Raw genomic sequence first — 23,188 nt, forward strand, 5'->3', positions numbered from 1 at the left:
CTCCTGCTGCAGTCGGGAAAAGGAAACCACCTCCCCCGCCTTCCAAAGGTCACCCACTCTGGAACTACCTCCAAGGTTCCATTTGTCTAAGCCCTTCGAGCAAATTAATCTACCCAATTTATCACAGTGCCAAAGTGGCGTGGCCTGTGTGAGCTTGTCCTCCCATCCCAGACTACTAGTTGCTGCCCACCATACATGCACGTCGGGCCGGACAGGGCAGGTCTCCATGACCGTGTGTATAGCGCACCCTCAAAACTGCCCCCCGGGAGGAGCCACCTGTCAATATGAAAGGCCGGGTCGTCCTGTGACCCATGCGTGCCCTGACTGATTGCTACAAGTTGCGGGGACCAATAGTATTTTTTGATGTCCAGGAGCCCAATACCCCCATCAAACTAGCCCAGCGTCAATTTATGCATAGCAATACGGGGTGGTTTGTCCTCCCACAGGAAATCACAAACAATACCGTCTATGGCCCTGAAATATGAGCCTCCAACTGGAAGTGGAGTGTTCTGCAATGCGTATAGAAGTCTGGGAAGGGACATCATCTTGAACAGAGCCGTGCGCCCCAGAAGGGTCAAGGGGAGCGACTTCCAGTTCTGAACGTCCGATTTGAGACGCACCAGGGGTGGCTGGAGATTACTCTCATAGAAGCTAGATAGATCCTTGGATTCCCAGATATTTGAAGCCATCCACAGCCATCGTTAGCGGAAGTAGAGAATACGCTCACATCCATCAAAAGTGGATCTCCTAGGGACCCTGCTCCGCTACGAATCCTTAAAGAAGTCGCTCCCATTATCATCCCCCCCCTCACCCAGCTGATCTACGCTTCTTTTCAACAGGGAGTCGTCCCCCCTAGTTGGAAAGCGGCAGTCGTTAAGGCGCTGCTAAAAAAACCTTCCTTGGACGCAGCAGAACTGGCCAACTACCGACCAATATCCCTCCTCCCCGGGACCAGCAAGATTGCAGAGAAACTGGTGAATAAGAAACTCTCCCAGTTTCTTGAATCGAATAATCTGCTAAAAAACTCGCAGACAGGTTTCCGCCCAGGACAGGGCACTGACATCGCCCTCCTGGCCGCAGTGGAGGAGGCCAGAGTGCTCTTAGACGAGGGAGGATCAGTGGCAGTGATCCTCCTCGACCTGAGCGGGGCCTTCGACATCGTCAACCACCAACTCCTGGTCAAACGGCTCAAGAAGGTAGGAGTAGAAGGCACCGCTCTATCCTGGCTTTCCTCCTTTCTGGCCCAACGCTCCTTCCAGATCTGGGAAAATAACAACCGCTCCTCCGACACACCCCTCCAATGTGGGGTGCCTCAGGGCTCCTCCCTGAGCCCCACATTGTTTAACATCTATATGTCCCCATTGGAGGAGGTCGTCATCCCGTTCGGAGTGAGCATGGTCAGCTACGCGGATGACACACAGTTAGTTGTCTCCCTTTCCCACCCTAATCAGCAGCCAGCGGATCTATTCAACTGCTTGACGCAGATCCAAGGTTGGATGAATAACTCAGCCTTAAAGCTGAATGGTTCTAAAACGGACATTCTCCTTCTGGGTCGGAAAGGATGCACCTTCCCTCTGAACACCTGGCCACCCTGTCTGGGCCCCCCTCCTGCTCCCAAACAGGAAGTAAAAAGCCTGGGAGTATGGATTGAAACAGATCTTTCTTTTACCACGCAGGCCAAGAAAGTAACGGGCACCTGCTTCGGCCTACTCAAATCGATGAGAAAGATCCTGCCCCTCCTTCCACCCATATCGCAAAGACTTCTCGTCCAAGGCCTTATTCTGTCCAGGCTTGACTATAGCAATGCTATATACCTGGGCGCACCAGAAGCAACCCTAAATAAACTGCAGAAAATTCAAAATGCTGCCGCCCGTATCCTCACGCATACTCCTGCCAGAGCTTCAGCCAAACCTGCTCTGAAGCTCCTTCACTGGCTTCCAGTGAGGGAACGAATAACATTCAAAGCCTTAAGCCTGGCTCATAGGCTAGTGCAGAATCAGGGCCCCCCCATTCTGAGGAAATACATACAACCCTATAAAGCCCCTAGAGTTCTCCGATCGGACAAGGAGTCCCTCATCACCGTGCCCAGATTCAAAAAAGCCCGCACTGGTGGAAGACGTTTCTCGATCCACACAGCGCGCCTATGGAACGCCCTTCCTCGAGATCTGAGGAAAGAATCAAACTACCTACGTTTCAGGAAACGACTCAAAACTCACTTGTTCCCTTAAAACAACTTTTAACCACTTTTATTTTTTAATTGCTTCTGTCTAAAAGTGCTTCTGTCCAAAATTGCTGTTTCCCTCTTTTACCCCCGCCCCCACTGGTGTAGGGATTTTTTAGCGCTGGGATACCTCAGGGTGACTACGCGCTCTAAAATTTTTTTTAATAATAATAATAATAATAATAATAATAATAACAACCGCGAGGAAGCACAGGCTGACCACCATACAGGATATAGAGCACCGATTTGGACCAGTTAATCCTATAGCCCGCAAATCTGCCAAAGACACTGAATATCTCCAGGTCCACTGCAAAAGTGGAACGGCTCCAAAATTGTAAGTAATTCTAAGTTTAATGGAAATGCGACACAGTACATGTACATCCAGTAAAATAAAGGCCGTAACTGACTCACTGGATGCTGGAACAAATAACTCAAGTCATACAGTTTAAATATAAAATTCCACATTCCAAAAATGACATAGCTAGAGGAAAGAACAGGGGAGGGGAAAAAGAGGATGTAACCACATTCAAGACACCGCCGGGGAGGCCAGGTATAGTAAGATATCATCCGCGTATAGCGAGATGCGGTCCTCCCAGCCCTGCGTCCACCGAAGACCCCTAATAGGGGAACACTGTCAGACCCACGCCGCCAGGAGCTCCAGGGCCAGAGTGAAAAGAAGCGGGGACAGGCGACAACCCTGTCTAGTGTCTCTACCGAGAACGAAAACAGGAGATTTTCTATTATTCACTACCACTTGTACGAGTGGTTGGCTGTAGAGAAACCACACTCAACTAGTAAATTCAGATCCAAACCCCAATTTACGGAGTACAGGGAACATGTAGGGCCACTGGATAGTGTCAAAACCTGACGCCGCCTCCAAGGACACCACGACTGCATCCTTCCTGATTGTGTCTACTCGGCATAGCACTCCGTGGAGGCGGTGAAGGTTAAGTGAGATGTTTCTCGCGGGCATAAAGTCTGATTGGTACGGGTGGACCAAGCGGGTGAGGACCCTGAGCAGATGAGTGGCCAGAACCTTCGCTAGGATCTTTGCTTAGCAATTGAGCAGTGAGATTGGCCGGTAAGACAAACACCTGTTGGCCGGCTTATCTGCTTTGGGAACAACGACATTATTGGCCAGTCTCTTATCCTCAGGAAGGACACCCCTCTCCTTACTATCCTGATACATTTCGGCGAGAAAGCTCGCTGCCGTGCCCCTGTAATTTTGAACAATTCTAGGGGAAGACCGTTAGGGCCCAATGCTTTTACCCCACGCAGGTCGTGTATGGCCTTCTCAACCTCCGGTATTGTAATATCGAGGTCGGCGCCGTCCTCCTCCGTAAGGAATGGTAACAACATATCACGTAGGAAAGAGGCAGCTTCCTCCATGGTATGTGTCGAGTGAGATGTGAAAAGTGTCTGATAATAATGGCCAAAAACGTTTGCAATCTCTTTTGGTGCGGTGAGACGGGACTGTGAGTCCGTCTCTATCTCCACCACCACGTGCAGGGCTCTGTCCCTGCGATCTAGCCAGGCACACAACTTGCCTGCCTTGTCACCAACATCATATATTCAACTGATCGTGGCCCTATGGTGTGATTTGGCGGATTCCGTAGCTAATTCAGAGAATTCCTTGATTTTAATGCGGAGTTTCTGGGGCATTTATGGATCGCAATTTCTCCCTCCGGACGCGCCAGTGCTGCAACTTTTTCTTTACGCTGTCCTGCAACTTGTGCCAAAATCACCACCCGTATAACCGTCTTGTAGGCCTCCCATAGTACCGATGAGGAGTCCACCGACCCCTCGTTCTCCTGAAAATAAAGCTCCAACTCGCACAGGACCTTATTCCTGATGGAGCGATTCAGGAGATGCCAGGAGTTGATCGGCGAACCAGTATGCCCACTCCCCGGGATCCAGAGCCAAATGCCGAATGGGCAGCCAATTGGAAACGCCACTGAGAAAGAGACTTGCATTCATTACCGAGCAGGTGGGTCTCCTATAAGAAGACAATGTCAGGAGAGTATCGCTTTAGATATTGGAGAACCACACACCTCTTAATTTTGTCACCCAACCCATTACCATTCCAGGACAACAGCTTCAGCGGCTGTCTAGTCGCGGTACCCATGGCTCAAAGTCAGAGGGACATAGAAAATCGATGGGAACTGGCCAAAGAGGCCCACGCAGGGAAACCCCCTCACGCTCCAGAAAGCAGTCATCAACAAGAACACCAAAAAAAGGGAACCTATATCTGCTTTGGTCTGATACCTTTCAAATGCGCTCTGCCTGTAAAACAAAGAGATCATAATACAAATGAAAACAAACCCCCCTTCAACCTGCCCCCAATACCTCACCCCCTGCCTCCCTGCTTGACGGTCACAGAACCTCCCGCCCACCCAAACTAGCAGAGTGCCTATCACCCACCCCGTACAAAACTTGTGGGTGCATGTATCCAATCGAGCACCCGTCTCGGGAAGAGTAAGCAACTAGTAGTAACAATGAATTAACAAAAATTAGTCCTGAAACAGCCTTTCAACACGCCAAGGGTGCTGCTGCCCCTTGCAGGGTCTAGGAAATATTGAAAGTCACCTGGAGTCTATTAGAAAATGTCCAGAAAGGGGCCCTCAACAGAGGCCAGGTACAGAGTTCGCAGCACCAGTAGGGCCAGCACACTGATACATCCCTCTAGAAAACAATAGGCCCAGCACCCTCAAGAAAGTTAACATACAGACCAGTCATTCGATCTCTCCCGTTGCCTCCAACTGTTCTCTGGGAGGGGAAACTCCGCCAGATTTGTCAGCATCCTCCTCCATCCATGTCCCTCTGCCGTGGTTGTTCATCCGGCCCACTGTGCGCCAACCATCCAGCCAGTCCCAGGCCTCCTCGGGTGGTGAAAACCAGGCCTTTCCATCCGATTCTACCCTTAGCTTGGCAGGGAAGAGCATAGCATACTTCAACTCCTTTTCCCGGAGGGCTTTCTTTACATCCAAGAAGCTACGGCGCTGTCGTTGCACCTTGAGGTGAAGTCTGGGAAAAAGGTAACACAACCACTTTGATATTCCACCGGCAGCCCCGACCAGGCACACTGCAGGATAGCATCTCTGTCCCTGAAGTTAAATATCTGGGCCAACAGAGGTCACAGGGGAGCCTCGGGTTTCAGCCAGCCTCCAGGCACACGGTGATCCCTTTTGACGGAAAAGAAGCTGGTGTGACCCTTTGGTTTGAGGTAAGAGGTGATCAAGTCTTCGACAAAGAGGTCAGCCGCCTGCCCCTCCCATTCCAGCACCCCCAAAATACGGACATTGTTGCGCCGGGAGCGCCCTTCATAATCGTCCAGCAGTGCCTCCATTTTAGCATTTTGAGACTGCATTTCGTCCACCTTGCGCTGAAGTTCAGATGTATAGTTGAACAGAGCACCCGTTTTGATCATCACAGCTTGTAAGTGCGAGTTCATCGAGCGCATATCTGCCCGGATAAGAGAAACCTCCGAGGACACTAAGTCAATACGCGATTCCAACGATGGGCGCACGGTCGTGATGGCTTCAAGAATGTCCTGCAGCATCGGGACCTTCTTTTTCCCACCAGAGTACTGCTTGTCATGCATGGCGTAGTTTTAAACAGCTGTATCTCAGTGCTATTAAAGTGTACTTTGTGTCTGTATTTTTAAAATCTATTTTCGCCCTTAGCTTGTGCCCAAATCTATTTGCTTGCCTCATTTGCACTTATTGCTCTTTGTACATTTAGCGTTTTTGCACATTCCCCCTTCCTAGTCCGACTGTGACGGTGTCAGCGCTCGACCCCACCAGTACCCGGAAGTTAGGCGGGACCGCATTGCACTCGGGGTTGGCGCTCTAGTGTTTTCTCGGCTGACCCTTCATAATCGAGGGAGGAGGCGAGCACGATCCTGAGTGAGTGTTTGCTGCCATTGAGCTTTGTATTTTACCATTGCTGACCCCTTTCTTGCTGTGATTCATAGGGACCAATGAGCTTTTGCGATCGAACCTCAAGACCCCTTGGGAGTGGCGGAGTTGATCCATTTTTCTGTGGTGCTTACCCCTCACTTCAGCCTGGGAGGTAACCTCCTATACCGCCCTCCGGGCCATGTAGGTAGGTTTTTTCGGGGGCTTGGGGAGGTCATTGTTCCGCGCGCCCTGAAATTTACAAGGTATCTCCTTTTGGGTGATTTTAATATACACGTCGACTTGTGTGACTCTATCGAGGCCATCCGTTTAGGTGAAGCTCTATCTATGGCTCACCTTACTCAATGGGTTGATGCCCCAACTCATGAGGCTGGTCATCTTCTAGATCTGGTGTGTTCCAATTTTGAGATCACCATGACACCCCCGGAAGGGGTTACCTGGTCAGACCACGCTCTGATTCAGTTCGCTTGGTCCCTAAATAGAGATGAGGGCAGGGGGAATCCCCTCCCTCAGGCTCATTCTCAGCGGATCAATTTGGCTACTTTTTCAGACTCCCTTGCCTGAAACCGTCCAGCTCTGCCGTTGGAGATCGATTCTGTGGTCAGTGTCTTTAACTCTTGGGTGGAACAAGGGTCGGCTATGCCTACTCACAGGGGTCGGATCAGGAGGACTCGGTCCACCCCCTCCAAACCCTGGTTCACCCACTCCTTGCGGGAACTTAAATCTGGCTGTAAAAAACTGGAGAGGGTATGGCGACAAGCCTACCTACCTGAGACTAAGAGCAGGTTGCGTACAGCACAGAAGGAATACTATGCGGCGATTAGGGCTGCCAAGAGCAGTTACTTTGCTGGGAGGATTGAGAAAGCGGATAATAACAGCAAAGAAATCTTTGCCATAGTTCAAAGCTTTCTATCTCCATGTGCTGCCCTTCCCGTATTACCATCTTCTGATCTCTGGTGTGAAGAACTCTCTTCTTTTTTTTGACGATAAAATCGCTAAAATCCAAGCTGACTTACAGAGGGTCTGAGGCAACTTTCAGTCTCTACAGGTCCCTTCATCTCTAAAGTTGTCTCAAACTAGCGCCCAATTTACCAACTTCAATCCAGCCACGCAATCGGATGTGCTGGCAGTCCTTAAATCTTTGAAATCGGGATCGCCTTCAGACCCCTGCCCGGCAAGGGTTCTAGGGGGGGTGGCGAACATTGTCTGCCAGGAGGCAACTCAGATTGTGAACCTCTCCCTCTCCTCTGCCACTGTCCCTTCTTGCTGGAAGCAAGCCAAACTTCTTCCACTTTTGAAGAAGGCAGGGCTGGATCCATCGGCCACCTCTAGCTATCGTCCCATCTCGCTGCTTCCTGCGCTCGCGAAAGTCTGCGAGAAGATTGTATTCAGACAACTGGATAATTTCGTCGAATCCTCTCAGGCCCTTCACCCAGCTCAATCTGGGTTTAGGGCGGCTTTTAGCACAGAAACAGCACTGGTGGAGGTGTCTGAGGCTATCCGGGAGTGTCTTGATGGGGGCGGCAGAGCGGTCCTGATTTTGTTGGACCTCTCTGCCGCCTTCGATACGGTGCCCCATGCTCTGCTCTTGGCCAGGTTGGCGGAAGTGGGCATCTCTGGACGTGTCCTCTCCTGGTTTACTTCTTTCCTGACCAATAGGACGCAACAAGTGTGGATGCCGCCTTATGCCTCGCGGCCAAAGAATCTTACTACAGGTGTGCCCCAGGGGTCCACATTGAGTCCCCTGTTGTTTAATATATATATGACCCCCTTAATTCATCTGGCAGAGCAGTTGGGGGCCAAAATAATGGCCTACACCGACGACACCCAGTTGTTGTTTACGTGGCCGAAGGACCCTCTGGATGCCTTGGTGGTGCGCTCGTGTCTTGCCTCTGTCTTCCGCTGGCTTGCCCTGGCACAGCTTAAGTGTAATGAGGAAAAGTCAGAGGTTCTTCTTTATGGTACCTTATGTTCCCCGTCGCGCTCTTCGCTCTGCAAATTTGTACCAAATGACCGTGTCCAAATTTAAGTATTCAAGACTGGGCGGTCAATCCATTTCTGTCCAGACTGCCAGGGCCTGGAACGCTCTCCCGCTGCATCTAAGAGCATCTCCGACAATCTCTATGTTCAAGAAGGGGCTCAAAACACATTTGTTTAACATTACCATATAATCATTTTTTCTATGCGCATTCTTTTCTGGATAACCTCACTCACCACGCCAGGATACTTTGTAGTAGCAGAGCGCCATATAAAAACATTTATAACATAACATAACATAACATTCTTCGGGCTTGCTCCGGGTCCACCATCCCACACATACTTAGTCAGCTTTCCTGAACAGCAGCCCTGGAGCCACAACCCCCTGTCCTGGCGCAGCAGGCCAAACCACCGCTCACCCTCGTCCCAAAATGGCCACTCACCGGGCCGGCGAGGAAAGTCAGGCGCTCAGCATCTGTTTGTGTATGGACATGAGTGTCACTAGGCCCGCAAACAGTCACTGATCAGCGCCGGACACAGCTAGAGGAGATGTCGTGCAGGTCCTCGAAGGTAGAGGACCCAGGCGGGGGAAGGGGGGATCGTCCCACTCCAGTCTGGCCTTCCCTCCAGCAAACAGATGCGCACCACTCCGCTCCGCGCCCCGGATAGCAGATGGTGTTTTCGCCCCTCTTTAGGATGGAGTGGGTCGCCTCTGTAACCTCTCCCCAACAGTGGGCAATCAACCACAGCCCTCACCCTAGTGCATCGTCGAGTAGAACATCCGAGGCACTCCAGCAGCGGGGCGTGGATGGGCCGTCTAAGGTTTCACAGTGATTTGATTGGTGCGGAGCTGTTCTATGCATTGCTACTGCAACAGGCGTATGATTCAGAGCAGCCACAGCGGTCATTTAGCCTGCATTTGGTCCGCAGCGCACCCAACGAGGACAAGATGGCACGGGTTGGCCCAAGGGGGACCGCTGGCTACAGCTCAGCGGCATCCGTGCTACATGGAAGGCGGCCTCACTCCCCGTGAGGCACGTCGGCGGTCAGATCGCGGATCTGCAGATCGGATTTTGCCAAGACTCGGCTCAATCGGCTCCCAGTAAGTACTCCGGTACGCGTTCCGCCAGCTGCCGGATAAGTAAGACACAGATATTAACAGGAGATGGGCGTGCTCGGACGGAGCTGCTTTAGAAAGCGGCAATTTCGACTGGTGGTTGGCCACGCCCCCTACTGTGTACAGTCTTCATCATGAAGCAAAGCTTTCATTGCTACCCGCCCTTTTTTTAAATGAAATGAAATGAAATGAAAAGGGGATTTGTATAGCGTGGCTGATGCCCGAGGGCGTCCAAGCGCTGAGTAGAGGGCGTAGTACTCTGAGGGGAATGGGGGTTATTAGTTTCTAAAGAGGAAGGTTTTTAGCTCTTTGCGGAAGGACGAGAGGATCCGGTTGGATCTTAGGGAGGGGGGAAGGGAGCTCCAAAGTTTGGCGGCATTGAGCTCAAAGGACCTGCCTACAGCCCTGGATCTTTTGATTCAGGGAATTGCGGCAAGGCAAGCATTCGATGATCGAAGTTGTTTACCGGGGCAGTAGGGGTAAGAAGAGAGTGGTTGATCTCGGGGCCGGCTCTATAAAAGGCTTGATGTGAAATACAGAGGGCCTTAAATTTTATTCTTTCCCTGACAGGGAGCCAGTGGAGAGATCGAACCCCTGCTTTGACTGATTCTCTGCCAGGAATCTGGAGTAGGGTACGGGCTGCACAGTTCTGGGTCCGCTGAAGCTTTTCCAATACGTATTCTGGAGCTCCCAGGTAGAGGGCGTTGTTAAGGTCAAGCCGGAACTGGATGAGGCCCTGAATGACAACTTGCTTGGCTTCAAGGGGTAGGATTGGAAGGATTTTTCTTAGCATCCAGATTAGCCCGAAGCAGATTGCTGATGTTTTTGTTGCCTGAGTGTTGAGGGTAAGGGATTTATCAAGCCAGACTCCTAGGCTTTTGATGTCCTCCTTCGGGGAAGGGGGTGGGCCCAAGCTGGGGGGCCATAACTGAATGATGGTGGTTGGGGAGGGGGGCCGAGAAGCATGATCTCGGTTTTATCATCATTCAGTTTTAAAAAGGATGCCGTCATCCATCTTCTTACCTCTTCCATACAGGCGGCCAGGTTGACTTGCGGGTGCCTGCTGTTCTTCTGTGCCAGGGAGACCACGAGCTGGGTGTCGTCCGCATACGAGATGATCTTGATACCATATTGACGGACGACCCCAGCCAGCGGTCTCATGTACACATTGAACAGTGTGGGGCTTAAGGAGGAGCCCTGAGGCACCCCACAGCTCAGAGGTTTACTGGAGGAGCAGGAGTTGCCGTCGAAGACCTGGAAGGTCCTTCCGCTCAGAAAAGATCTTAGCCAGGCAAGAGCATCTCCAGAGACTCCCAGATCGGACAGTCGTTGCAACAGGGTTTTGTGGCACACCGTGTCAAACGCGGCGCTGAGATCGAGAAGGACCACTGCCACTGATCCCCCTAGATCTAAGATCCTCCTGGATTCTTCCACCACGGCTAGAAGAGCCGTTTCCGTGCCATGTTTTGGGAGGAATCCTGTTTGGGTGGCATCCAGTAGAAGGTTTTCTTCGAGGTATTTTGTTAGGTGGAGATTTACATGTTTCTCCAGTATTTTGCTTGCCCATGGTAACAAGGAGATGGGTCGGTAGTTGTTAGGGTCGTTCATATTGAGATTGGGCTTTTTCAATAGCGCTTTCACTATCGCCTGTTTCCAAATGGGAGGTACGACTCCCTTTTGCAAGGTGCTGTTCAGTAGCTCTGTAAGGGTGGGGGGATTGGCTTGGCTGGCCATGGTCATCGTAAGGGGGGTGCTGGGTCGGAGGGAGAACCTGATTTTATCTGTTGTACGAGGGGTTGAAGTGATTCTAGATCTAATGGTGGGAGGTTGCTCAAAGTTACTCGGCAGGGGAGTATTGTATCTGTTGAAAGCTGGGGCTCACTGATGCTTGACTCGGGCGGAGGTCATGAAGGATGAGTATATTTTGTTGATTTTTTGATGGAAGAAGTCGGCTAGATCGTTGCAGCGATCCGTAGGGTTATCAGCTGGAACTGCAGGGGGGGAGATTTTGAAAAGGCTTTTGACGATTTGATAAATTTCTCTAGGCTTGGATCTAGCGGACATGATTTATTCTCTATAGTAAGTGGATTGGGCTATAGTAATCCCAAGTTTGTTCGCCCTTATGGCTTCCTTGTATCTGATTTTGTCTGTGGTGGTGTATTCGAGGTGCCATTTTTCTTTCTGACCCTCTGCACTAACGTTTTAGTTCCCTGAGCTCCTCCGAGTACCAAGGGGCAGTTGCTCTTTTTAATACTGTTTTCCTGCTGGGGAGAATAGAGTCGAGAGAGTCCTCGATCCATTTGTTGAATTTCCCGCTATCGAGTAGGGGGTCCTGGGAGAACGAGGGTTTAGTGGCAGTTAGTAGGTTCTCCCACTGCTCTAGAGGGAGTTAATACCAGTTTCTCCTTTTTCATGGGGTGGGGGTACTTAGGAAGAATAAGTTAAGTTAGGAATAAGTTGTTACCACGCATGGCTTTACATCGCAAGTCGTTTCTACGACTTGCGCTGGACTTAGGAATGGTTTAAATTATTATTCCTACTCCAGTTAGTGCAACAGCAGGGAATGTGTTGGATTTAAAATCCAACACATTCCTTGGTCTTGCACGCCACCTAGCGCAAGTCGTAGAAACACATGGTAAAAATGGTCGCCTTTACCTGTTCGAGTATGCCAGATAAACCTGGCAGTCCAAATCAGCGAACAAGATTACTGACCTACACACACTGTGTCAGAGCCCTTATTTATTTATTTTTCAACAACAGACTCCTGCCTGGGTCTGAACAGCAAAGCTTTGGATACTTCTGCGAAGCCGTCATAGTAATGGCTCTGTTGATGGCACAAAGATCTCCACCAGGGCGTATTCTGCCGGGGTAGCAGAGCAACTCACTCGACTGACCTGGTGGACAGAGCACAGCCCACTAAAGCTTTATTAAGCCCAAGAGTTAAACCACAAGAATCATTGAAGCAGTCAATGCAATGGGAAAGCACAGATTATGCCATAAATAAAGGCTGAACACTGACAATTGCCTACAGTAGTGAGGTCTGAAAGACTTTACTAACCTAATGCCTGTAAACTGATGGCAACATTCTATTTATGATGAGATATGCACAGCAAAGTCAACAGTTTGCAAAGTAAATCTTGGGCCTATAACCAGTGAAGAGAAAGCCACTGATGCAGTCACAGCTAAATGTACATTACAAGAAAATAACAGATGCAAAAGCTCCAACTTCAACTTCTTCTTGTACTTCTTCGTTCTCAGACACTCCGTAAAATCGCAGAAGAGGAGAACACCGGCGCGAATTACTCGTACATCGACCTGTTCAGAACCCCCGTGCTGAGAAAGATCTCTCTCTGTGCAGCAGTGGTATGGTGAGGGATGCTTTTTAAAGGGTAACCTTCCTTTGTTTATTGACTCAGTTGAGTGCTGCCAGTAGAGACATTGTATTGCAAAAAACACAGTTGATGGACAGAATGTAGATCAATGTCTTACATTCACCCCAGTACAAAGATCTGGGCCTAAATCCATCGTTTTTTAGCACTCCACACCACCCTAGGTCAGACACTGGCTATATGCAAATCAGCCTTGACCCTGTGCCTCATGGGAACAGTCCAGCCCGAACTACCAAGCAATGTCTTTCCTAGACCGGAATCAAGCATCCAAGGACCGGTTTCTGGCTGTCAGCCTTCTTCAGCCTGGATAGCTTGACTCCAGTGATGTGGAGAGCCTGGGACTCAAATCTGAGCATACCCAGCCCACTCAGGGTGAAAATTGCAAAAAACACAGTTGATGGACAGAGCAAGCAAGCCGGGCTGAAGACGGCTGGAATGCCAGAAACCGGTCCTCGGAAGCTTGTTTCCGGTCCAGGGAAGACATGGCTTGGCAGTTCGGGCTGGACTCTTCCCATGAGGCACAGGGTCATACTGATTTGCATATAGCCATGTCTGAACTAGGGTGGCAGAGTGGGCTAAAGAACGGTGATGGATTAAACCCAGATCTTTTGACTGGGTGTGAGTGTTTGATTGATTCAGATGCTCCGTCCATCACCACCCCCTTTTGTACAGCAGAGACATTGCATGGCATGGGCAAAGTGGGCTCTGGCCCCGGGGCCCCACCTTTCTTTGGGCCCCATCATTAAGCTTTCAGGAGAGTCACAGTCAGTGGCATAACACAAAAATAATGCCCCGCTGCACAATATGAAAAAGGGCTCAAATGTCTCCATTAATTAATAAATATTCAAAGGCTTTGCATTGCATTGGAGCCCCTGGAAGACTGGTGTCCCCTTAAAAGGTTTCAGGGGAAACAAAGAGGGCTGTCTATGATCAAACCTTAGTTGCTGAGGGTGGGAATGAGCTTAAAATGGGAAATACATCCTGAGTTGTTCTGAGCAATGGGACCCAAATTATGTTTGGACTGGACCCCAAAAATCCAGACAATGTCCCTGGCTGCCAGCTTACTCCATGTGACTGCTTGTTTCCTCTCTTGTAGGTTTGGAGTGGCATTCTGTTACTATGGGATCAGCCTTAATATCACAGGATTTGGGCTAAACATGTACATGACCCAGTTAATCTACGGAGCTATTGAGATACCATCCAAGCTGGGTGTATACATCTTCATGGACAAGGTTGGCCGACGTCACGCACAGGCCTGGACCCTGCTGATCACTGGCTTCTGCTTTGGCATAAACACGCTCATCCCAGTCTGTGAGTTTCTTCTGAGAACAAACATTTCTTTCAGCATCTTATGCTTAGTGACCAGTACCTTAGAACTCCAGAGAGCTACACTCCATAAAATCAGAGCTTTAGTCCAAAGGTAAGACACAAGTGAGGAAAAATTAGTTATAGATACATTGTGAGAAGTTAGCCTGGCATATGTTGTCCACTATTCTAGTGGGCACCTTGCACCAGTCTAATCGACCCTTATTGATGGCGGTTGTAAAGTCAACCTTATAGATAAGGTATCCTAGTGGTAGCATGGACCAGCAGTCTTAGGCTAACACTTCATAGAGCATGTGAAGCCAGCTGTGTTACCAATTATAATCCCTTGAATACCAGATGAAAGGACACCACACACGGTATTTATCAAATATGTATGTATTTATTCTAAAAACAACCCCTCTGCACTCTTTATGAGGTCAGAGGTAAAAGCACAATACAAGTTAAATAATTAGCATACGATAAGTTGCACAATGTACAGTAATGCCCTAGGGGCCTCACAAACCATATACTAAAATAGTGGAATAAGAACCACGACAGAAATAGTAAGTAGGCCTAGGACCTAGGGAGTCGCTGGGGCTACACTAAACAACTGAAGGTTAGGAAGTAGGAGACCCATGGGAGACGCGTGCAGTGTCTAAACACAGTTACAAGTTACTATTGACTTATAATGGGAAAAACCCCTTCAGACTAGGACACTTTGAGAGTCAAGACCCATGGGAGCACCGGTGTACTCGTGTTACCTCACCCAGGGAAAGTCTTAAGTGGGCTAACTAGCCAACAGGCTAGCAACCGGGAAGACGAGTCAAGCTGAAATGCAAGAGCAGGCCCCACGCGGCATTCGTGGAGTGTTGAGGGCTGAGATTTGTTGCAAATGGTGCTCGGGTCTAGGGCTTCTAGTACCCCAATGCACAACTGAGAGTTACCTCAGGAGTCAATGCAGTTAGCAAAATGCAGGATGTCCAGGTTGTCCGGTCCCACGTCTCTCGTGTCTGTCACGGGTCTCAGCTTTGCTGTGGGTGTGGGTCCGAGTCAGAGAAGTCTGGAAGTCCAGTTCCTGAGTCGCTGAGTCTTCGGGTTCCAGCAGGAGCGTCGACAAAGCAGACCGGCAAGTTACTGGTGGTGCCTGTTTGCACAGGGTGGTCACTCCTTGACCACAAGGGAGATGTCTTCAGTCTTCTAGTCAGAATAGAACATCGAATGTCCAAGAGTTCTGTATCAAAGTTTCGTTCCAGGATAATCTAAAGCCCTGGGGACACAGCTCCTACAGTTATACTAGGAAGAGGGGCTGGATTACCTGCTAGGTCCCTCCTATGGGTTGACCTGGGAAGGGGGTGGTTACACCCCTTTCCATTTGTTCAGTTTCGTGCCAGAGCGGGCTGGAGTGCCCCAGCAACTGGTTTGAACTGGGTTATGCATGGAGCACCTTGTGTGCCCCAGGCAGTGTCTAAAAAGCCTTTCTGATTGCAGCCCACCCTGCCTCAATACACTATATACAGGCTGTCTGGGATTGTCGAGGCCTTCCGTGCCGGAGTTTCGTCCAGCAGCAGGAGGTCAGACTCGTGTCTGTGACAGCAGCATCCATTTTGTGATGCTGAGGCTCTGTTTTACATTAATCGGGGTTAACAGTAACAACATGTCTTCTCCCTCTAGAAGGGTGGAATGCTACCCCCGCCGCCAGGGCTGGCGCGCAGGGGTGGGGGGGGGGGGGGGTAGTATTCCAAACCAAAGTGTTACATAACATGTTTTGATGAAGCCAAACCAAACTTAGCATTAACCGCGAGGATTATAATGCACTTAAGAATATATGGTATGGCTATATCATAGAACAGCTAAAAGGAGATGGTTCCGAAAGCTGCAGAGGGGCTCAGCTCATGCCAGGGCACCCTCTCACATAAAACCAAGCAATCTGCCTCCAGGATTGTCAAGGCCTGCCATAGGAGTGACTTATAGGTTACTATGTTTCTATATATAAGGTAGATATAGATATACTATATCTAAGTAAGTGGTGATTACACCACTTTACCCAAGCTGAGTGATCAGTCTGTGGTGTCAGTTTAGAGGGCCAGCCAGGGGTGGCATAATACATGCTGTAGCCCCTGGTAGGCCTTGGATGCACCTATGCCCTGGATACCTATTGGACACTATACAGGGGCTCACAAATGTGACCCAATATCCAATCTGGTATGTACCTAAAGTACATAGTATCAATTTAGAGAGAGAACAGCTGGGCTGTGGGTCTGATTAGCAGGCCCACAGCCACAATACAGTCAAAAAACCAGAGTATCACAGCAAAAAGTGGGGGTGACCTTAGGAAGCAGACCCTACTCTCCTACACACATCATCATCAGAATTACAATAACTCACGAGTAAAGGTAAGACATAAGTATGGAATAATGAGATATAGATACATCATCAGCAGAATTACAGTAACTCACGAGTAAAGGTAAGATACAAGCCACAGAATAATGAGTAACAGATGCATCATCATCAGAAGTACAGTAACTCATGAGTAAAGGTAAGACACGAGCACAGAAGAATGAGTAATAGATGCATCATCATCAGAAGTATAGTAACTCATGAATAAAGGTAAGACACGAGCACAGAAGAATAAGTTCTCGATGCATCATCATCAGAAGTAGAGTAACTCACGAGTAAAGGTAAAACAAGTACAGAAAAATAAAATGAGTTCTAGATGCATAATGATCAGAAGTACAGTAACTCATGAGTAAAGTTAAGACACAAGTACAGAAGAAAGAGCTCTAGATGCATCATCATCAGAAGTACAGTAACTCATGAGTAAAGGTAAGACACAAGTACAGAAGAATGAGTATTTATTTATGTATTTTGCCATTTGTAGAGCGCATGGTTACACCGCCAGTGTCCCCCCGCACTAATAGCCAAACAGAAGTAGAGTACATGAGTAAAGATAAGACACAAGCACGGAAAAATAGTTTATAGATGCATCATCATCAGAAGTACAGTAACTCATTGGTAAAGTTAAGACAAGCCACAAAGGAATGAGTAATAGACGCTCTCAGGCGGCTAACCTTGGATCTTATCGTTCTGCTGCAACTGAGTTGTCCAAGCGAGTCCCACAGGGCTCTTGCCGGAGCCCTACTTTGTTTACTATCCATGTGGCTCCCTTGGCCAATCTGTTGAGGAACAGTGGGTTTATCCCTGTTTCCTATGCGGACGATACTCAACTGCTCTTCCCATTTGCTAAGTTCAGCCCTTCTGTACAGGCCGCCTTCTCTATGGGGATGAGAAACACCTCTGAATGGATAAGGACTAATTTTTTACTGTGCAATGTGGGTAAAACTGTGTAGTTGCAGGCCTCAGCAAGATCCACCAGTGTAAGGGGTTTGCCCTTCTCTACACAAAGTCCTCAGACCAATAGAAAGAAGTTGGCACGGAAACTGGAATGGACATGATAACATTTATTACACCTCATGAGGTGGTGCTACGGTTCAGACAGTAGCCTTCGGTATTGCAAGAAGTAGTACCACGAGCTAGGAAAGCATGGTTTATTTATACCCGCACAGGGGCTCAAAAGAAGGCGGTACAAACACAAGATCAAGATTTATGTACATATAAGGTAATATTGAAAGGCACAATCGATCAGTGGGCGGAGCTAACGGTTTTGGGAACTGGTAAACACATTCCTGTCTGAAACTTATCACTAACAGGTTTGGACCCTACTGGGCATGCGCAAAAGGGGGGGATGCTAAATATAACTTGTTGCCGGGCAGATTTCAAGCGCAGTTAACAGGAAAAAAGGACAAAGCACATGGTCGACACGCAGCAGCATGTAGCAGACAAAATGGCTGCCATGAATACAAAATGTAGTCCGCAGAATGTCAAGATAATAGCTAAAACTAAGATGTCTTCTGCTAATGCTTAACCTAGTCGCTGTTAAATTACTACAACTGAAATAATGCTTTTTGGGGAAGCCTGACTATTGTGGACCCCTGATTGGTGGCCTTCAGATCTTGGTTCTCTTCCGACACCAAAAACCTGTGTGAAAAATGTAGGTGTTCAATTTGAACAGACCCTTACTATGAAAGAGCATGCCACCCACACAGCTGGCTCATGAGTAAAGGTAAGACACAAGCACAGAAGTTTTGGGTCTATTGCGCTGTATACTCCCCTTACTTCCGGACTCTTCTAGGAAGATGCTAACCCAGGCACTTATATTAAGTCGCCTGGATTTTTGCAACAGCCTCCTGCTGTCTGCCAATGAGGCTGCACTGGACAGATTACAGGTCGTCCAGAACACGGCTGCTCATTTGATTCTGAACGCATCACCAAGGACGGCCTCTCAGCCTCTGCTTGCTTTACTTCATTGGCTCCCGATACGGAAACGTGTACAGTTTAAGGTGTGTTGTATTATTCACAAGGCCTTGTTCAATCCCGGCCCCAGTTATCTGGTGAATACATTTATTCCTTACGTCCCACAGCGGTCCCTCCGCTCACTAGGGAAACATCTGCTCCCAGTGCCCAGAATCAAACGAGCCAGGCAAGGTGGGAAGGCCCTGTCCTACCTGCTTCCCTGTCACTGGAACAAGCTTCCTGCTCAATTAAAACAGTGCACGTAACACCTTCTTTTTAGAAAACAGCTTAAGACCTATCTGTTCCCCTCTGACTCTTAGTTTTTATGCTCTTTTCATTGTGCCAGTCTATAGCGCAGAGATACCCCTTCGGGGTGTCGATTCTGGCGCTCTATAAATAAATAAAATAAATCATCATCAGAGGTATAGTAACTCACGAGTAAAGGTAAGACACAAGTACAGAAGAATGAGTTATAGATGCATCATCATCGGAAGTATAGTAAATCATGAATAAAGGTAAGACACAAGCACAGAAGAACGAGATATCGATGCATCATCATCAGAAGTACAGTAACTCATGAGTAAAGGTAAGACACAAGTACAGATGAATGAGTTATAGATGCATCATCATCGGAAGTATAGTAAATCATGAGTAAAGGTAAGACACAAGTACAGAAGAATGAGTTATCAATGCATCATCATCAGAAGTACAGTAACTCATGAGTAAAGGTAAGACACAAGTACAGATGAATGAGTAATAGATGCATCATCATCAGAAGTACAGTAACTCACGAGTAAAGGTAAGACACACATACAGAAGAATGAGTTGTAATCGTTGGGGCTGATCCGCGTATGGAAATAGGCATCCTGGAAATATGGGACCAGATGTAGGTCTCCAAATACCGGTCGGTAACGGCCGATTTCGGCCGTTACCGACCGGTATTTGGAGATTGAGATGTAAGGGCCTAATATTTACCTATTCGGTAAATTTACCGATTCGGTAAAGTTACCGAATCGGTAAAATACCGAATAGGTAAATTTACCGAATCTGTAAATCTAGATGTAGGTGGCACTGAAAACAGTGCCACAGGCCCTTCAGAATTCGTTATTTTTCATGGTAAATAACAAATTCCTGTGTACATGCACATCTGTGCATGTTTACACCTGTGCCTTGTGACACACATACATGCCCTTAGTGCACACAAGCCAGAACCAGGGGTGCAACAGGGTGTCAAAGTGACACCCTGCCCCCCTTGACAAATCAGTAATTTTACCGAATCGGTATTTAGCGATTCGGTAATTGACATTGATTCCTATGGGCCACAAGGCCCATAGGAATCAATGGCAATTACCGAATCGGTAAATACCGATTTGGTAATTACCGAATCATACCGATTCGGTAAAAATTTTTGATTTATTACCTACATCTCATTTACCGAATCTAGAATAACGAATCTGTAAAATTCGGTATTCTAGAGACCGTAAATGAGATTTACCTACATCGGGCCCATAGAGAGGTAATGGACTCTCCTCCTTGAAGGAACTGCAGTAGCTCTTGCAGGGTTTCCATTCTGAGTGACGGCTTCCATAGATATGTGTTGAGCTGCCAGAAGTCCCCATTCTCCCAATGTTCTTCTTGATCACAAGCTGTGGTGGTGGTTTAGGCTGAGCATGAAGAACAGGTTGCCTTTTCTAGTTGAGAATGATTGCAGATTCTGTACCTTTGAATATTCCCCAGGAATCAGAATTGATCTGGAAAATCTTGACCAATACCTCTGATTGCCGTAAGTCGTACTGACGACTCGTCCTCTCCCTTCTCACTTCACCTCTCCCCTTTCCCTCTTCATTTGTCTCTCCGGACATTGGACCCAGTTCTTCCTCGTCTCCCTGCTATGGCTTCTTCCTTCCCTCCTTTCCTATAAATTCCCTCAACCTCGATGTTTGTTTACTGTACCTTACTACGCTATTGTAACTGATGTAATTTGTAACTCAATGTTTCACTGTTATAGCGCTCTCATACCTACGGGTCTAGCCAGCGCTTTATAATCCTTTTGATGTACCTTCTAATGCAACGTTCCCCTGGTTATGCGTTCTGATACCTCCGGGTCTAGATAGCACTACATTACTTTCGCAAATCAAATAAACTAAAAACTGTTTTTTCCTGAATGCTGAGACAGGCACCCCATATGCCAACGCATTAGTAGCAGCCTTGGCTCTGGTGCAGTCCTCAAGTCGTCTAGAGGCTGCTTTTCTCACGAACGTGATTTTAATGCAGACTACTATCCACAGAGAGCTGGTTCTTCTCTGCACTGCCAAGCCCTTCTTTGCTCCAGTGAATCCAATGAATAGCTAATAGTTCAGCAGGTATTCTTTGGTATGATTGATATATAAGCTGACAGCTGTCCTTGGATTCTAGCGACAGAGTCTTTCCCCCTCTTTAGAAGGGTGAGGGAGCAAAGAAATTCGTAAGGATGATGGTCTGACCAAAGTGAAAGGGATTAACCACCTTTGGAAGAAAGTAGGCCCAAGTCCGAAGAATCAGGTTATGCGGGTAGAAGTTGATTTACGGCAGGTTAATGGAAAGGCTTGAAGCTCGCTTACCTTCCGTGCCGATGTAATGGCAACTAAAAAGACTGTCTTATGAGTCAGAATCCCAAGAGAACAGCTATGCATGGGTTTAAAGGGAGAACACATCACAGTTAAATCCCACTGGGACATAATGAAGGGGGAAGGCTGAAACGTGCTGCAAACCTTTCAAGAAACTAGTCACAACAGGTGACTTAAACAGGAGGGCTTATCCAGCAATCATAGAAAGGCCGAGATAATCAACAACTACCCCATATCAGTGTCCAGAGCAAGGCCTTGCTGGGCCAATAATAACACAAGCAGTCACAACTCAGACAGTTCAAGCGGTCACAACTCAGACAGTTTTGCATAAAGTGAGTCAAACATGCTTGGCTGAACGCCTTGCCAAAAGCATGTTCCAATGGCAGGCGTATGCAATTTTCTGGCTCCCGGAATGACATCAACAGTCTTTGAAGGATTATTGAAAACACTCAGGGCCACATTATGATGGTGGGCGGATCGCCACTGCCCGGCTGGTGGTGGCGATCCGCCCGCCATCTGTACCTGATTTACCCCCCTGCCATATTAGTATGGCGGGGGTACTGCGGCGGACGGAAAGACCGTCCTCCACTTTTCCACAGGCAGGCAATCAGTACGATTGCCTGCCGTATGGATCTGGGGCATAATATGGTGGCGGTGCCGAGCAGGCACCCCCATTCATATTATGATGTGCAAATATAAAGGCCTTTCCATGGCGGAGATGGAAAGGCCGGCGGAAATCACTGTGGGAGCCCGTTAGGGTCCCCCGAGGGGATGTTGGGGGAGACTGCACTTGGGGGGGTACCTATGGTACCCCCCCTACATTGCCATACACAAGATGGAAGGCACCGTTTGGTGCCTGCCACGTTGTGCATGGCAATGCAAACCATGCACTTTTAACATTGCGGACGGAGCTGCACCAGCAGCACCGTCCGCAATGTTAAAGGCCAGAATGCGCCCGTCAGTGTGGCGGGCGCATCCTAATTGGCCTCATGGGACCACACCACCTCTGGTGGTCGGTCCCATTTTCCATTACAGTGGCGGGCGGAAAAAGACCTCCCGCCATCGTAATGGGGCCCTCAGTCTCCAAGCATGAAGGTGGTGGGTGCACATGTTCGGATACAGAAGCTTGTTCTGCTGCTGCAACAGGAGATCGTCCTAAAGAAGCAGCCTCATCGTAGGACAGATGCTCATGTCCAGGAGTCCGGGATATGATACTAGTTATGCCCAGTCAGCAACACTAGATGAGTTGGGCCCGATCGGTCATATCTTCTTGACAACTCGGGGCAGGAGTGGTATCAGCGAGAAGGCGTAGAGGAATCTTGAGTTCCAATCCAAGTGGAATGTGTCTCCAACCGAAAGCTGCTTTGGAAACTCCAACGAGCAGAAGTACTGACTGTGCGCGTTCTTGGCTGTAGCAAATAGATTGAGGCAAGGCTCTCCCCATTCTTGGAAGAGACCTTACTCCACCTCTGGGTGTAGACGCCATTCTTGGTCCACCAGGCATTGGCAGCTAAGTTTGTACGTCCTGGCTTTCAGAGATTCCACCAGTCGCTGTACGAACTAGAAGTTGTCTTGATATTCCAGATGCACTGGACCTCCTGGCACGGTCCTCGATCCCACCTCACCCTGCTTGTTGCATTACCACATGGTAATGGAATTGTCCATGTACACATGAACCAGCTTCCCTTAATGCTAAGCAGAAGGCCCTCAGCTCCAACAGGTTGATGTGGAACTGGACCTCCATCGGAGACCAGAGTTCTCTGACCCCTTCTTCTCCCAGGTTGTCAGCCCGATCCATCGTTCATCACGGTCAGCTCTGGAAAGGTTAGAGAGAGGCTGCAGAGCCTACATATGCCATCTGGTGTGCTTCATCAGCAGGATGCAGGAGGCCATCAGACTCAGCAGCCTCAGTCAGTCTCACCAAGATCCAGAACCAAGGCTGAAACATTAGGATTTTTATTTTTATTTATTTATTTTAAAAGTTTTATATAGCTCGAACAAGATCTTCGCAGATATCAGAGCGCTTTACACAGAAGGGTACATGAGGGAACAAAGTCAAACAAGTAAATCAATAGATAAGTGACTGCAAAGCCAATCATGTGAGTAATAAGACAACTCAAGCAAATAAGTAAAGGGTTCAAACATGTGGTACAGATCGGTGCAGGGTGTTAATAGGGTTCGAGATAGTAGTTCAAGTGTATTTAGCCATAAGGATAGCTTTTACTTCTTTTTTAAAGAGTGTAGTGGAGGAGATAAGCCTGGTTTCGGGAGGGAGTGAGTTCCAAATCCTGGGCGCCATTCCTGAG

The 23,188-nt window shown here is 48.5% G+C and overlaps 1 protein-coding gene across 2 annotated transcripts in view; it reads left to right on the plus strand.

Annotated features, from left to right (window-relative positions):
• Positions 1-23,188, plus strand: part of LOC147706704 (solute carrier family 22 member 7-like) — a 396,568-nt gene that overhangs the window by 219,274 nt on the left and 154,106 nt on the right. For both annotated transcript variants that reach the window (XM_086925842.1, XM_086925843.1), the window contains exons 7-8: positions 12,491-12,600; positions 13,718-13,932. In XM_086925842.1, coding sequence (XP_086781968.1) covers positions 12,491-12,600; positions 13,718-13,932 — 325 coding nt within the window. The remainder of the gene's footprint in view (positions 1-12,490; positions 12,601-13,717; positions 13,933-23,188) is intronic.

Source organism: Lissotriton vulgaris, chromosome 6, assembly GCF_964263255.1.
Source record: "Lissotriton vulgaris chromosome 6, aLisVul1.2, whole genome shotgun sequence".
Taxonomy (NCBI): domain Eukaryota; kingdom Metazoa; phylum Chordata; class Amphibia; order Caudata; family Salamandridae; genus Lissotriton; species Lissotriton vulgaris.